The 13,798-nt window shown below is 44.0% G+C and overlaps 1 protein-coding gene across 1 annotated transcript; it reads left to right on the top strand.

The window, feature by feature from the left end:
• The first annotated feature begins 5,349 nt into the window (after positions 1-5,349).
• mrps22 (mitochondrial ribosomal protein S22) lies at positions 5,350-13,766 on the top strand. The gene is made up of 8 exons (XM_080006370.1): positions 5,350-5,505; positions 6,000-6,160; positions 6,733-6,897; positions 10,391-10,534; positions 10,823-10,906; positions 11,150-11,295; positions 11,405-11,513; positions 13,377-13,766. Exons 1-8 carry the CDS (start codon positions 5,379-5,381, stop codon positions 13,467-13,469), a joined length of 1,029 nt encoding a protein of 342 aa, XP_079862496.1. The 5' UTR covers positions 5,350-5,378; the 3' UTR covers positions 13,470-13,766.
• The last annotated feature ends 32 nt before the right edge of the window (positions 13,767-13,798 follow it).

Consider the following 13,798-nt stretch of genomic DNA (forward strand, 5'->3'; position numbering starts at 1 on the left):
TGATATTTGTAATGCTGTAATGACAGAAGGACATGAGTAGAATGACAATGTTGTTAGTACTGTTCTTAAAGCTGCATTAAGCGAAATTCAAGGGAACGACCATAGAAGTATTATGACTGTTGTTAATACCGTACGCCACTTTTTATTAGTAATGCCCCATTCGACGGTATTCAGTAACCCTTCATATCACAGGGATGCAGCTTTAGGAGCGTCTGGTAATCGTACCATACCGCATTTCCCATTCAGGTACCCTTTAACTGCTAACCCAAGTTCTCTCTCTCTTTCTCTCTCTCTCTCTCTCTCTATCGGCTCGCACAGCCTCTGATTTATCAGGCAGAGCTGCGGAGGAGGGAATAGGGCATCGGAGGGCACAATGTCACTGCGCCCTCAGCTTCCTCCCTCCACCGCAGGTCTGTCTGACTCACTCTCTCGCTCCCTATCTCCGTCCTCGTCTGTCCGTCCCCCAGCCGCCCCTCGCTCTTGCTCTCTCTCTCTCTCTCTCTCTCTCTCTCTCTCTCTCTCTCTCTCTCTCTCTCTCTCTCTCTCTCTCTCTCTCTCTCTCTCTCTCTCTCTCTCTCTCTCTCTCTCTCTCTCTCTCTCTCTCTCTCTCTCTCTCTCTCTCTCTCTCTCTCTCTCTCTCTCTCTCTTTCGTTTTCTCACTCCGCTCTTTGTTCAAAGACTGGGGTGGGCTGAAAATCGACTGGCCTTGAGAAACCCAGAGTACACCCGTCTCACACAGGTGCACTCATGACCCCCCCCACCCCCCCACCACCCACACACACACACACACACACAGAGACACACACACTTGTACATACACACACACACACACACACACACACACACACACACACACACACACACACACTTGTACATGCATACACACACACACACACACACACACACACACACACACACACACACACACACACACATTCTTGTACCGGTATCAAAGTGAGGTCCGAGTAAAGGACCCATGTTCCTGGTGCAATTCTTAGCAAACTCCTGAGCCATTCAAACCGTTCTTCCAATTGCAAAAGGATGATATCGAATGTGTCCAACACATAAACGTAACCAAACCAATCGATCTTACATAAATGTTCATGTGTTATGTTCTTATATGTAAAAAAAGCTGCATTAATTATATAATAATAACTTTGTAAACTTTTATATCTTAAAAGGGAATTCGGAGAACTCAAACAGGAGGAACCCAAACACACTGGATATGAATAAAGATGCCGGGGGTTTCTGATTTAAGAAATTATGGAATAGCAGGTCAAACCGCGGACGCATCCGCCATGATGTTTACCATCACTGCTGTAATATTTGGGGCTCAGTCGCTACATTCTATATTCTCTCTCTCTCTCTCAACCACTCTCTCTTTCTCTCCCTCCAACTGAGCAATGACTAGGTGGAGGTCTCCCAAGACTCACTTACTCTGTGTGACAGTTTCTCTCTCTCTACTTTCCCTATCCCTCTCTACTTATTTCCTTTCCCTCTCTCTCTCTCTCTCTCTCTCTCTCTCTCTCTCTCTCTCATTCTCTCTCACACACACACATGCACGCAGACACCTTTTCCGTTTCACCCTGTCCTGAACCCGCTCTCTGTCCAGAGTGCAGAAAGCCAAATAAACATGCGCTGGTCCCACTCTCTTCTCGGTTGCCCCCCAAACCCCCCCTTGCTACCACCTCCCCATGTAACCACCCCACCCTCACCCCCCGTGTACCCCTCCACCCCCCTAGCTCGCCCTCCTTGACGCTCGGGTTACCACCTCTCTGTCTTCCTGCTGCGCCCAGTCACGCTGACACACACTTTTATGCTCAAATCATGGACTGCCACCATAAGGAAAGAATATGTGTCTGTGTGTGTGTGTGTGTGTGTGTGTGTGTGTGTGTGTGTGTGTGTGTGTGTGTGTGTAAGCGTCTACCCGTGTCAAGCTAGATCTCCCTGCGTCTGCCCGAATTCGGGGGTCAATTGAATCTTAGTTACTCAGGTTCAGAAGATGAAACGGAAATTCCAATTCAGCAGCGAGCTATTTCACATTTCATACCTTGAGTTGAAAATAAGTGGGCCGCCGTAGAACCAGGGGGGGGGGGCGTTCTCTCGCTGTGCTCTTTTGCTAGAGCTCACATACAGACAAACACTAGACTAGTTCAAGGGCTTCAAGCCAGCCAGGAGGAGGGGACGACCGACTCAACCTTTTTTTTGGTCATTTTCGCTCCGAAAAGAGAAAGTCGTAGTCGAGTCTGAAACACCATCTGATGCAACGATCACCCCTTGGATCCCTCTCTCTCTTCTTCGCTCTCTCTCCCTCTCTCTCTCCCTCTCTCGCCTTGGCGGGATTACCCCCATCTCAGCAGCGTGGTAGCTGGAAGGAAGGACTGATTTAGCCGTTTCTCATCCTTTTCGCGCCGAAAAGAGAAAGTCGAAAGAGTCTGAAACGCTGGAGACAGAATACAAAACACATTGACATACACTGGTCACCCCTTCCATCTCTCTCTCTCTCTCTCTCTCTCTCGTTCCCTGGCCCTCGGCCGGGCCGGCGGGATTACCCCCCTGTCAGCAGGGTGACAGCTGTGTACATCTGGTTGTGTAGTGTAGAGGGAGTCGGGGGGGGGCTCTTACAGCTCAATCCGCACATCGTTTGGGGCCGGTTGTCTGGAACCCGGACCGCGATGGTCACTGCTCGCCTCATTACTGCCGGAGCCACACCTCCATCTGTCCGCCTAATATCTAAATCCTACCGCAGATTAGTGAGGGTGGGGGGATTAGGTAGGAAGGGGGCTGGGGAGGGGTCTTTTGGAAAGAAACAAGATCCTGGAGAGAGGGTTTATGTGCAGCTCATCAGGGTTATTAATGATGCACTCTCTAGGGTTGTGTGGTGCTGGGGGGCGGGGGTTGCTTGCTTCTGAGTGCACTTTGGTGCCCTGTTGTGTTAGCTTTAGGGACAGAGAGAGAGAGAGAGAGAGAGAGAGAAAGGGAGAGAGAGAGAGAGGTAGAGGGAGATGAGGACGCGTGGAAGACAGACAGATACAAACAGAGTCTCATGATGACCAATGGAACGGCCAGTGTTCACTCTGTTCAAGTGTTTTTTCTTGGCCAATGAAAATCAACCTAAGAATATCCAAGTTGTATTTTTACTTTTTTTATATTTGCAATTGTGTTACAGGTGATTCCACAGGTGAAACCACATATACTGTATTGTTCGTAGCACCCTGTTGATAACACCAACAATTACCTGGTTTGCTGTTTCATGGATGCAAAATTATGTGAATTCAATCATATTAAATGTTAATCAATATAATAGTTGATTATCTGCTAACCGAAAGATTTTGATCAGTTTGAGCCATTTGCATTAAAAAAAACAACATATTCCCTTATCCCTATCCGCTTGTTTAGCTGCAGGTATAGAATCTGCTGTGTTATCAGCCTCCTACAACCCAAACATTCTTTCAAGCAGTTCTCTGTGTCAACTTTATCTTTGATTTGTTTTTCTTGGATTTTAAAAGCCCTGTAATAAGGTGTAATTCATCTTTTGGGTCTCAAAGAGTGACGCCATGCTGGAGGCCCTGATGTATGCTAAGGGAAATAAAAATCAAGTTTTTGCTCAATATTAAATACTTAGACAATACAACAACAACAATAATAACTATCATAATCATAATGGAAATAACAACAACAACAACAATAACAACAACAACAACAACAACAACAACAACAACAACAATAATAATAATAATAATAATAATGATCACAAAAAGCCCATGCTAAGTTAAAGTTGTGTTCTTATAACTATATGTAACCCCACTTCATACAGAAGTTACTTTGAAACTATTTAGACTTAGTTTCAACATGAAAGCTATGCCATTTGGGCAATATACTGTTAATTTCAGGAATTTGAGTGGCTGAAAATATTGTTGAGAGATGCATAAACTACCCTTATCCATCCTTGAAAGCACTCACGGAATATTATGCCTTGCTTTGATGCAATTCTTTTTTTTTTAATCATACTTTTACACTTTTTTTACACTGTTTTATTGTCATACTTTATAATGAAGTAATAATAATTTATGATACACTCATGTATAATAATAGTGTAAACAACTATATGCGTTGTGATCTTTTTAGATTTTAGACTTTTGTCTTTTTGAACTTTTCATGCAATATTGTTATGAGTTGTGCAGTGTAAACATCAAACATTCTATTAATTCATGTATATGGACTATTGGGCTTGAAAAAAAAAATCACGTGTAAAGAAAAATCACAAGTGTAATTAAAAGCTTTATTTACAATTTGCAGAAAATATTACCTGATGATTACAATCACAAACTTCAAGCTAAGAAAATGGAAAAAAGAGAGAGAAACGCACTTGAGTGTGCATGGGAAAATATAAACTGTGCGTGTCAGTGTGCAGAAGTGTGATAGTTCAGACGAGCCTTATCGCCCAGACAGATTTCCTAGTTATCAGACATTTCAAGAACACATTGTAATGATGACAAGGAATGTGTGTACGCAGTCAGGCCACGTCTCAAGGATAAATACAAAAAAACACAGAAAAACAGAACAAGAGAAAAAAGTGAATACATATAAAAGTGTATACATATAAATGTGTATATATATAAAAGTGTATACATATAAAAGTGTGTGTGTTTGTGTGTGTGTGTGTGTGTGATATATATATATATATATATATATATATATATATATATATATATATATATATATATATATATTTGAAATAACATCTTTATAGGTGCAAACGGTATTCTCTCACTTTCACAAGAAACTCACGATGATGATCGCGGTCCCTAGTGCCACCTAGTGATCAAATAAACGTATAAGTTCAAGAGTTGATATCACTACTACTACTAATACTACTACTACTACTACTACTACTACCACTACTACTACTACTACTACTACTACTACTATTATTATTATTATTAATAATAATAATCAATATAAAATTTACATTATTATAATTATTATGATGGGTATGATTTATTGTTGTAATTGTTGTTGTTTTGTGGTTTTATTTACATTTTTATTACAATTTTAATTGTTATTATTAACTTTTCTCGTATAGCTCACATGTTCATAACGTAGATATGTTATAGTATATAACATAAATAGCTTTTTTTTTTTTTTTTTTTTTTTTTTTAAACATTACACAACATAACACATTGGAGGATGACACATTTTGAAATCTACTGCATTAGTCTAATGGGGAATATAGAACAAGATCATTCTCGACGAGACGAACACATTCCAAACCTTTTCGTTGTGATCGTTGACGCGTGACCATGGGAGGTGAACTCCAGGTCCTGGGCTGCCTGTCGAACTGTGAAAGTCGCGTTCGGATGACGTGAAAAACAACCATGGCGGCCCTGGGTGCGGCGCGTTTCGTGTTCTTTAGCTCTGCTCGGGTGAAACATGTCCGTAGGAATACACGAATCATCCTGAGGTCTAGCGCAAGGACTCTTTGCAGCGGGAGCCCTGGCAACAGTAAGTTAATACCCGTGAATTGTCACACAGAGGTGGATATTACACACCAGGGCGCGACACTGACCTTGTAACGTAGCATGTGTACCGGCGTGCTAGCTGCCGTAGAGCTGCTCCGATTTTATAGTCATTCCGGACAATGGCTTTGTGTGACAATAACGGGTCTGAGTAAACTGCGTGTTTCAGTCGTCAAATCGCTGTATCAATCAGGCAAATCGCGATCAAATTTTTTTTAAATCGTCGGATTCCAGTATCACGTTTCTATCCAAACGCATTGCCCTTTGGGACCAATGTTGGAAGTGTTGCATTAAATAGTATGTTATTTATGTGTGATTCCATCAGTGGGGGTTGAAGAAAATCAACTGTCTACCTGTAACTGTATATTGTTAATCGCAATTATTTGTGACGATTAATCATCAATTTAAAATTTAACAATTGTGCCGGTCTTATTATCTACTAAATCCCTTTGGTTGTGTTCTTGTTCTGCATGTCTCCAGTTCCCGCAGACGGCCATGCCAAGCCCCAGTTCACCGATCCATTGGTGCAGGAGATCCTCACCAGGATAACAGGCCTGGATTTAGAGAAGGTCTTCCGCCCCATTAAGCAGGAGCTGAAGCCGCCGACATACAAATTAATGACTGATGCACAGTTAGAAGCGGTACAGCCAACAACCTATTATTGACAAAACAATTAATCTGACTCTCTAATGCTGCATTCACACATGCACTGTAAACCTGAAATTTCCGGACATTACCTGTATTAGCTGTATGTGTGAACACAAATGTCCGAATCATTTGACCCGGACTTAACCTAACCAGCACCCCAGTACAAAATCCGGGTCCGACTGAGTGCTATGTGTGAACAGAGCAGGTAATTGTCCAGATCATTCACAGCGAGCGAGTGGGCGTGTTGCGTGTTGATGATGTCTATCATGCACCAGTTATTAAGCTGCTTGGTGCTCCTTTCTGCTTACTTGATTATTCCTTTCCACTCTCGTTTATATTGTGGACATGTCCAAATACATGGAGTATCCACGCAAAAAAAACTACTGTGTAAACGCGTCTGGCAAGGACAATGTCCATTTTTTTGCTACATGTGTGAAAGGGCAACTCCGGACAATGTCCGGATAATCAGGTATGGAAGTTATCCAGAGTGCATGTGTGAAAGCGGCTTAATTCTCTTATTGTTGCCAGGTGCTCAGTTTGTGTGTTGGTGCGGGTGTGTTTTCAGGCGACCCAGCAGGCTGTGGAGCAGGCCAAGAAGCTCCTGAGGATGCCCCCTGTCCTGCCCGAGCGGAAGCCCATCCAAGATGTGCTGTCAGAGGACAAGATCCTGGAGGGCATGCAGACAGCCAAATATGCCTTCACTGACATCACGTTCGACATCCCACACAGGGTACGTGTGTGTGTGTGTGTGTGTGTGTGTGTGTGTGTGTGTAATGCAACGGTACACGGTTTGGTATCAAACTGTTTATGCCTCCTACAGTTCAATACGCACACATGAACCGCGCTATTACGATGTCATGGGAGTGAACGCATTGGTGCAGTGTTCGGGCAGGGCATGGCGTGGTGTGCCTTAAGTGCTGCCTCCTATTAAATCTACTGTTGGGAAATGGTGGTACATACTGAACCGTGAGCCCACAGTACTGTTGCATCCCTAGTCTGTGTGTGTTCTGCGGGGTTCTTACCAGTTCCTTGAAGTGTTTGGGAAGCGCTTGAATTTCGTCCCTAGAAATGTAAGTACACTTTTGTGTGCTTGGAAAGTACTTTAGGGAAAAAAAAGATTATAGAAAACCTGTGATATTTCCCCTGGTTTTGTTATTCAAGTCGTAATGCAACCAATTTTTTCCAGAACCGCTTTTACAACGGATGAGCAATGTTATTCACTTCACCTGACAAGTCAAGTGAATAACATTGATCATCTCGTTCCAATGTCACCTGACAAGGGGTGGGATATATTAGGCAGCAAGTGAACAGTCAGTTCTTGAAGTTGATGTGTTGGAAGCAGGAAAAATGGGCAAGCGTAAGGATCTGAGCAACTTTGACAAGGACCAAAGAGTGATGGCTAGATGACTGGGTCAGAGCATCTCCAAAACGGCAGGTCTTGTGGGGTGTTCCCAGTATGCAGTGGTTAGTACCTACCAAAAGTGCTCCAAGGAAGGACAACCTGTGAACTGGTAACAGGGTCATGGGCACCCAAGGCTCATTGATGCATGTGGGCAAAAGCGCCTGCAATGGGCATGTGAGTGTCAGAACTGAACCATGGAGCAATGGAAGAAGGTGGCCCGGTGTGATGAATCATGTTTTCTTCTACATCATGTGGATGGTCTGGGTTAGTGTGCGATCCGATTGAGCATCTGTGGGATGTGCTGGAACAACAATCCTGATCCATGGGGGCCCCACCTCACAACTTACAGGACTTAAGGATCTGCTGCTAACATATGGTGCCAGATACCACAGGGACACCTTCAGAGGTCTTGTGGAGTCTACTGTATGCCTTGACGGGTCAGAGCTGTTTTGGCGGCACGAGGTGGAGCTACACAATATTCGTCGTTATCAGTGGTGCTTTTAATGTTGTGGCTGATCGGCGTATACACGCACAATATACCCATATAAATAGACAATTAGACTATGATTATTATATTTTAATTAATAAAGATGACATTGAAAATTTGTTATATTTGTCCTTGAAAATGGAAGAAGTAGTGCTTAAAAAAAGTACTTGAAAGTGCTTGATATAATTTTGTAATGCCAGAATCAACCCTGGTTCTGTCTCTTTGAGTGTAGTTTAGATTGTGCCAGGAATTGGGTGTCGTGTTTGACTTTCCTAAAGAAAGTAACTACTCACATCAGCAGTGTGTATAGTAGAGTTGATATGACGTCTCATAGTCAGGAAACTATGGCATCAAAAAGTTATATACAGTGGGGCAAAAAAGTGGGGCAAAAAAGTATTTAGTCAGCCACCAATTGTGCAAGTTCGCCCACTTAAAAAGATGAGAGAGGCCTGTTATTTTCATCATAGGTAAACCTCAACTATGAGAGACACAATGAGAAAAAAAAAATCCAGAAAATCACATTGTCTGATTTTTAAAGAATTTATTTGCAAATTATGGTGGAAAATAAGTATTTGGTCAATAACAAAAGTTCATCTCAATACTTTGTTATATACCCTTTGTTTGCAATGACAGAGGTCAAACGTTTTCTGTAAGTCTTCACAAGGTTTTCACACACTGTTGCTGGTATTTTGGCCCAGTCCTCCATGCAGATCTCCTCTAGAGCAGTGATGTTTTGGGGCTGTCGCTGGGCAACACGGACTTTCAACTCCCTCCAAAGATTTTCTATGGGGTTGAGATCTGGAGACTGGCTAGGCCACTCTAGGACCTTGAAATGCTTCTTACGAAGCCACTCCTTCGTTGCCCGGGCTGTGTGTTTGGGATCATTGTCATGCTGAAAGACCCAGCCACGTTTCATCTTCAATGCCCTTGCTGATGGAAGGAGGTTTTCACTCAAAATGTCACGATACATGGCCCCATTCATTCTTTCCTTTACACGGATCAGTCGTCCTGGTCCCTTTGCAGAAAAACAGCCCCAAAGCATGATGTTTCCACCCCCATGCTTCACAGTAGGTATGGTGTTCTTTGGATGCAACTCAGCTTTCTTTCTCCTCCAAACACGACAAGTTGAGTTTTTACCAAAAAGTTCTATTTTGGTTTCATCTGACCATATGACATTCTCCCAATCCTCTTCTGGATCATCCAAATGCTCTCTAGCAAACTTCAGACGGGCCTGGACATGTACTGGCTTAAGCAGGGGGACACGTCTGGCACTGCAGGATTTGAGTCCCTGGCGGCGTAGTGTGTTACTGATGGTAGCCTTTGTTACTTTGGTCCCAGCTCTCTGCAGGTCATTCACTAGGTCCCCCCGTGTGGTTCTGGGATGTTTGCTCACCGTTCTTGTGATCATTTTGACCCCACGGGGTGAGATCTTGCGTGGAGCCCCAGATGGAGGGAGATTATCAGTGGTCTTGTATGTCTTCCATTTTCTAATAATTGCTCCCACAGTTGATTTCTTCACAACAAGCTGCTGACCTATTGCAGATTCAGTCTTCCCAGCCTGGTGCAGGTCTACAATTTTGTTTCTGGTGTCCTTTGACAGCTCTTTGGTCTTGGCCATAGTGGAGTTTGGAGTGTGACTGTTTGAGGTTGTGGACAGATGTCTTTTATACTGACAACGAGTTCAAACAGGTGCCAATAATACAGGTAAGGAGTGGAGGACAGAGGAGCCTCTTAAAGAAAAAGTTACAGGTCTGTGAAAGCCAGAAATCTTGCATTTTTGTAGGTGACCAAATACTTATTTTATCGAGGAATTAACCAATTAATTCATTAAAAATCCTACAATGTGATTTCCTTGATTCTTTCCCCCCATTCTGTCTCTCATAGTCAAAGTGAACCTATGATGAAAATAACAGGCCTCTCTCATCTTTTTAAGTGGGAGAACTTGCACAATTGGTGGCTGACTAAATACTTTTTTGCCCCACTGTAATTGGGAGGTATATTTAAGAGAGTGTCTAGCGAACTTGTGTCTTTCATATGATAGATCAGCCTCATTAGTAGTTTGTAGTATTTATTTTGTATCTGGTTTACCTGGAAGTTCCAGTATTTCTTTTGTCTATTTTGTACGACAGGGGCTGGTTGTTAAGACGACAACTTCCAATACCACCTTCTAATATCAACCCTTGAGGGTGCATCAAAACCTCATACAAATCATGTCGTTGCATCCCTCTCACTGTATGAATTGAATGTTGTTGCCCTTTGCTCTTATTATAAAAATCTCAGCTTTGTTCTTACTCTTGACCCTTACGCTGGAGTGTGCTGTGTCCTTGGCCCCAGGAGCGCTTCATTGTTGTGCGGGAGCCAGATGGGATCTTAAGGAAAGCCACCTGGGAGGAGCGAGACCGGCTCATCCAGGTTTATTTTCCCAAGGACGGACGTAAGCTCACACCACCGCTCATGTTCAAGGAGGAAAACCTCAAGGTACGGGCGGACAAAGTCTGTGGGGCGGGAACACTTTTGGTTGTGAGGTAATGTGGCCGTTATGGTTGTAAGTAATTACGTGAGGGACTTAAAAAAATATCTGAATTGGTGTGCTTCATTCACAAAACTGCCATTTATTCTACCCTCCTTCTAGCAGACAAGACAACAAAACTGATTGCACATGAACAAAAAATGTTTACTTTCTCACCCACCATTGTTCTGTTTCATCTTCACTTTATTTTCTTCTTCTTTCTGTTCATGTCTCCTCTGGCGCTCTCCCTCCATCAGAGGGTGTTTGCCCAGGACCGCCATGAGGATGTGCTGGACCTGTGTCTGGTCCAGTTTGAGCCAGACTCCTCAGAATACATCAGGGTAAGATGACGTCGAGCTTCCTGTGACCTTGACACATATGTCTACATGTATACGAAGTAAATAAAGTCTTCCCCCAGTCCAGTCTGCTTCCATGTCATCGTTGGGTCGGTGACAGGTGTCTAGAAGAGACACAAGGTTCATAAAAGGTTGCTGAATCAGTTAGAATTATGTCATATGGAGTCTGTAATTGAAATGCACCAGAAGAGGTTATAACATTTCCCCAGTGGGGTCCTCCTCCTCCAGGTGCACGCGGCCACCTACGAGGACCTGGAGAAACACGGAAAGTACGAGTTCCTGCGTTCCACCAGGCACTTTGGGGGCATGGCCTGGTACCTGGTCAACGCACGCCGGGTGGACAGGCTCATTGTTGACATGCTGCAGCGGGATCTGTGAGTTTGTGGAGTTGCTGTCTTTCCTCTTGGCGGGTCATTTTATTTTAGCCCTGGAGCAAACTTATTCATATAACAATACATATAAGGTTGATTTGTTCGTTTTCAGGTTACAGGATGCAGTCAGCTTGGTGTCTCTCTTCAACATGGTCCACCCACATAGTGAGTGCGCACAAGAGGCCGACAGCCAGGAGGCAACGGGCACCAGCCTCCTCAAGGTGAGGAACCCGCAGGCCTATTTTTGCCTTCTTCCTATGATTCTAGGGTGTGGCTGTGTCTTTTTTACACAGATAGGGTCGTTGAGCTGAGTGGTTAGGAGTTTATCATCAACTTATATATACATTTTGCCTGCACATTAATTTAATCTGACCCAGGCCTCTTCTGTAGATTGTTCGAAGTCTTTTATTTTGTGGCAATACAACCCCAATCTGATCAGCCATATCAGAATTTATGTGACTTTTTCACTGAGGTCTTGGGAGTTAAATTATAATTCTACATTGACGGGACTGTTGAAATCAGTTCAGATCCCACATCCACGTCCCTCTAAAAGGTTTACACTTTGGCTATTTTCCACTTTCTCGCCCTCTTTTGCATTAGCTTATGAATTCACAGCTGGCCGCTCTGCCCACTAACTTCAAATTGAAAGCACGAGCTTCAAAAAAAGGAACTTCAGTGACTTCCATTTAAGCTGGGGCCACATGATGTGATTTTCAAGGCCAGTTTGAGTCATGTTTGTCCAGGGCAGACTGGGGTAGTCGCGCTGTAGAATATTAGCTGTCATCGATGTGTCTGTGTGAGGGAAAGATTAAAATCTGTCTCAATACGACCCTAGTTGGCCAGGTTGCGATTTAATCAAAGATGTTTGGTTTTATCGGGGTTAGTCTTTCCGAAGTGTGTGTGTGTGTGTGTGTGTGCGTGCGTGCGTGCGTGCGTAAGCTTCAAATTTCGGTAAAAATTTTCAACAGCCAATGAGATTGTGCGTCTGCACCATGCCGAAGCCAAAGAAAGCGATGAGTGGACATCTAAAATGGAGGAGCGACGTGAGGAACTGTGGCAGACTCACGAGTGTCTAATTAGTGCATGTCAGCGCTGCAGGTTCACTGGACAAACAAGTAGCGAGCTGTATGGCATCCATGTTTGTTTTGGTGTCAAAATAGCGCAATATTTTGCAACTCGCGGGACGATACATTCTCGCGAGTTGCTGGAGTACCACAACTCTGTCTGTTCTCAGTCTTTAGATTTATGTTCCTCAACGACAGCAGTTATGAGTGCGCAGAATAGACAGAAAAATCAGCAAATTTCAGTCGTTAAATGTGCGCTGCTCAATCTCTTCCCCCAGTTTAACTTGTTTTCTCTCACCACGACCGTCACATCGGTGACTGATAACTGGTGTGGTATTTACTTTTTTTGTTTGTCTGCTAATGCAGATCAGCTCCCACTGGAATCAGATTTAGGCCATGTTAAAACATGAATGTGCATTGCATTTCAGCAATAAACTGAAACTGAGCCTCAAGGCCTGCGGTGTGAACTGCGCTAAGGTCAACTGTCGATCCAGGAATTTTGCAGTTCAACTCAATTACAGTCTGACGAGTAATAAAGCGAACACGATCAGAGTTTCCTCGGTGAAGAGTTTAGGGTTCTCTTTAGTGTGGGAATCCCGGGGTCAAATGAGGGGCACATCAGTTCCCATTAGGCCGCACAGCTCAGCCTGCCTTCCTAGAAAGAACCGGTCGAGACATTGAGGGTGACGGCAGTTTAACGTGGCAGGTGAGCTGCGGGAGAAGTGGCGTGCGGGGGCCTCCTGGTTAGTCACAGTTGAGGCTGAAGTGGCTAACACGTGTTTAGGATATCTCTGCGGAAATAAGCTTCATGCACGCTGACTGATTGCCCCTTTCCTCAACTGTATTGTGCTTACATGCAACATTTAAGTATCTCACTTTAACCTGCGAAGGACTGTATCCGTGCTCATCATGCGAGTCTGTTCTGGGTCCCATGCAGCTCAAGCTCCGCTATGTAATGTTGATGTTCCATTGGATGTAGTTTCCTCCTCGGTGATGACCTACGACCTTTCCTCCCTGCAGATCTATGCTCAGAAGGAGTCCCAGAGGTCGGGCTACATGGAGCTGGCCCTGCAGGCCTATGAAGAGGCGGCTGCAGGGTGCTCCTCGGCATGACCGGGCTCTTTGAGATTTCCCCCAAATCCGTCAAGAACTGAGACCACACACACAATCTGCCTGGCTGTATATACATAAAGCATCTCGATGGCCGTCCTCAGTGCGTAGACCCAGTTTGAAGGGATGCCTTCCACACACACCCTGGAAGAGTCATTCAAGACAGAAGGGAGGAATTGTATGTCATTCTATGTGGTTTTTGTGTCTTACCCCCTTGTGGTCAAATGGCATAATTGCAGTCAGGCCAACATGTTATCTGACTGATGTACATAACAGAATAAAAGCTGTCTTTATATAAAAGTGCATCTGTTTCTGTGTAACAACTTAAGGCA

This window comes from Zeus faber (assembly GCF_960531495.2).
Source record: "Zeus faber genome assembly, chromosome: 9".
In the NCBI taxonomy this organism is placed as follows: domain Eukaryota; kingdom Metazoa; phylum Chordata; class Actinopteri; order Zeiformes; family Zeidae; genus Zeus; species Zeus faber.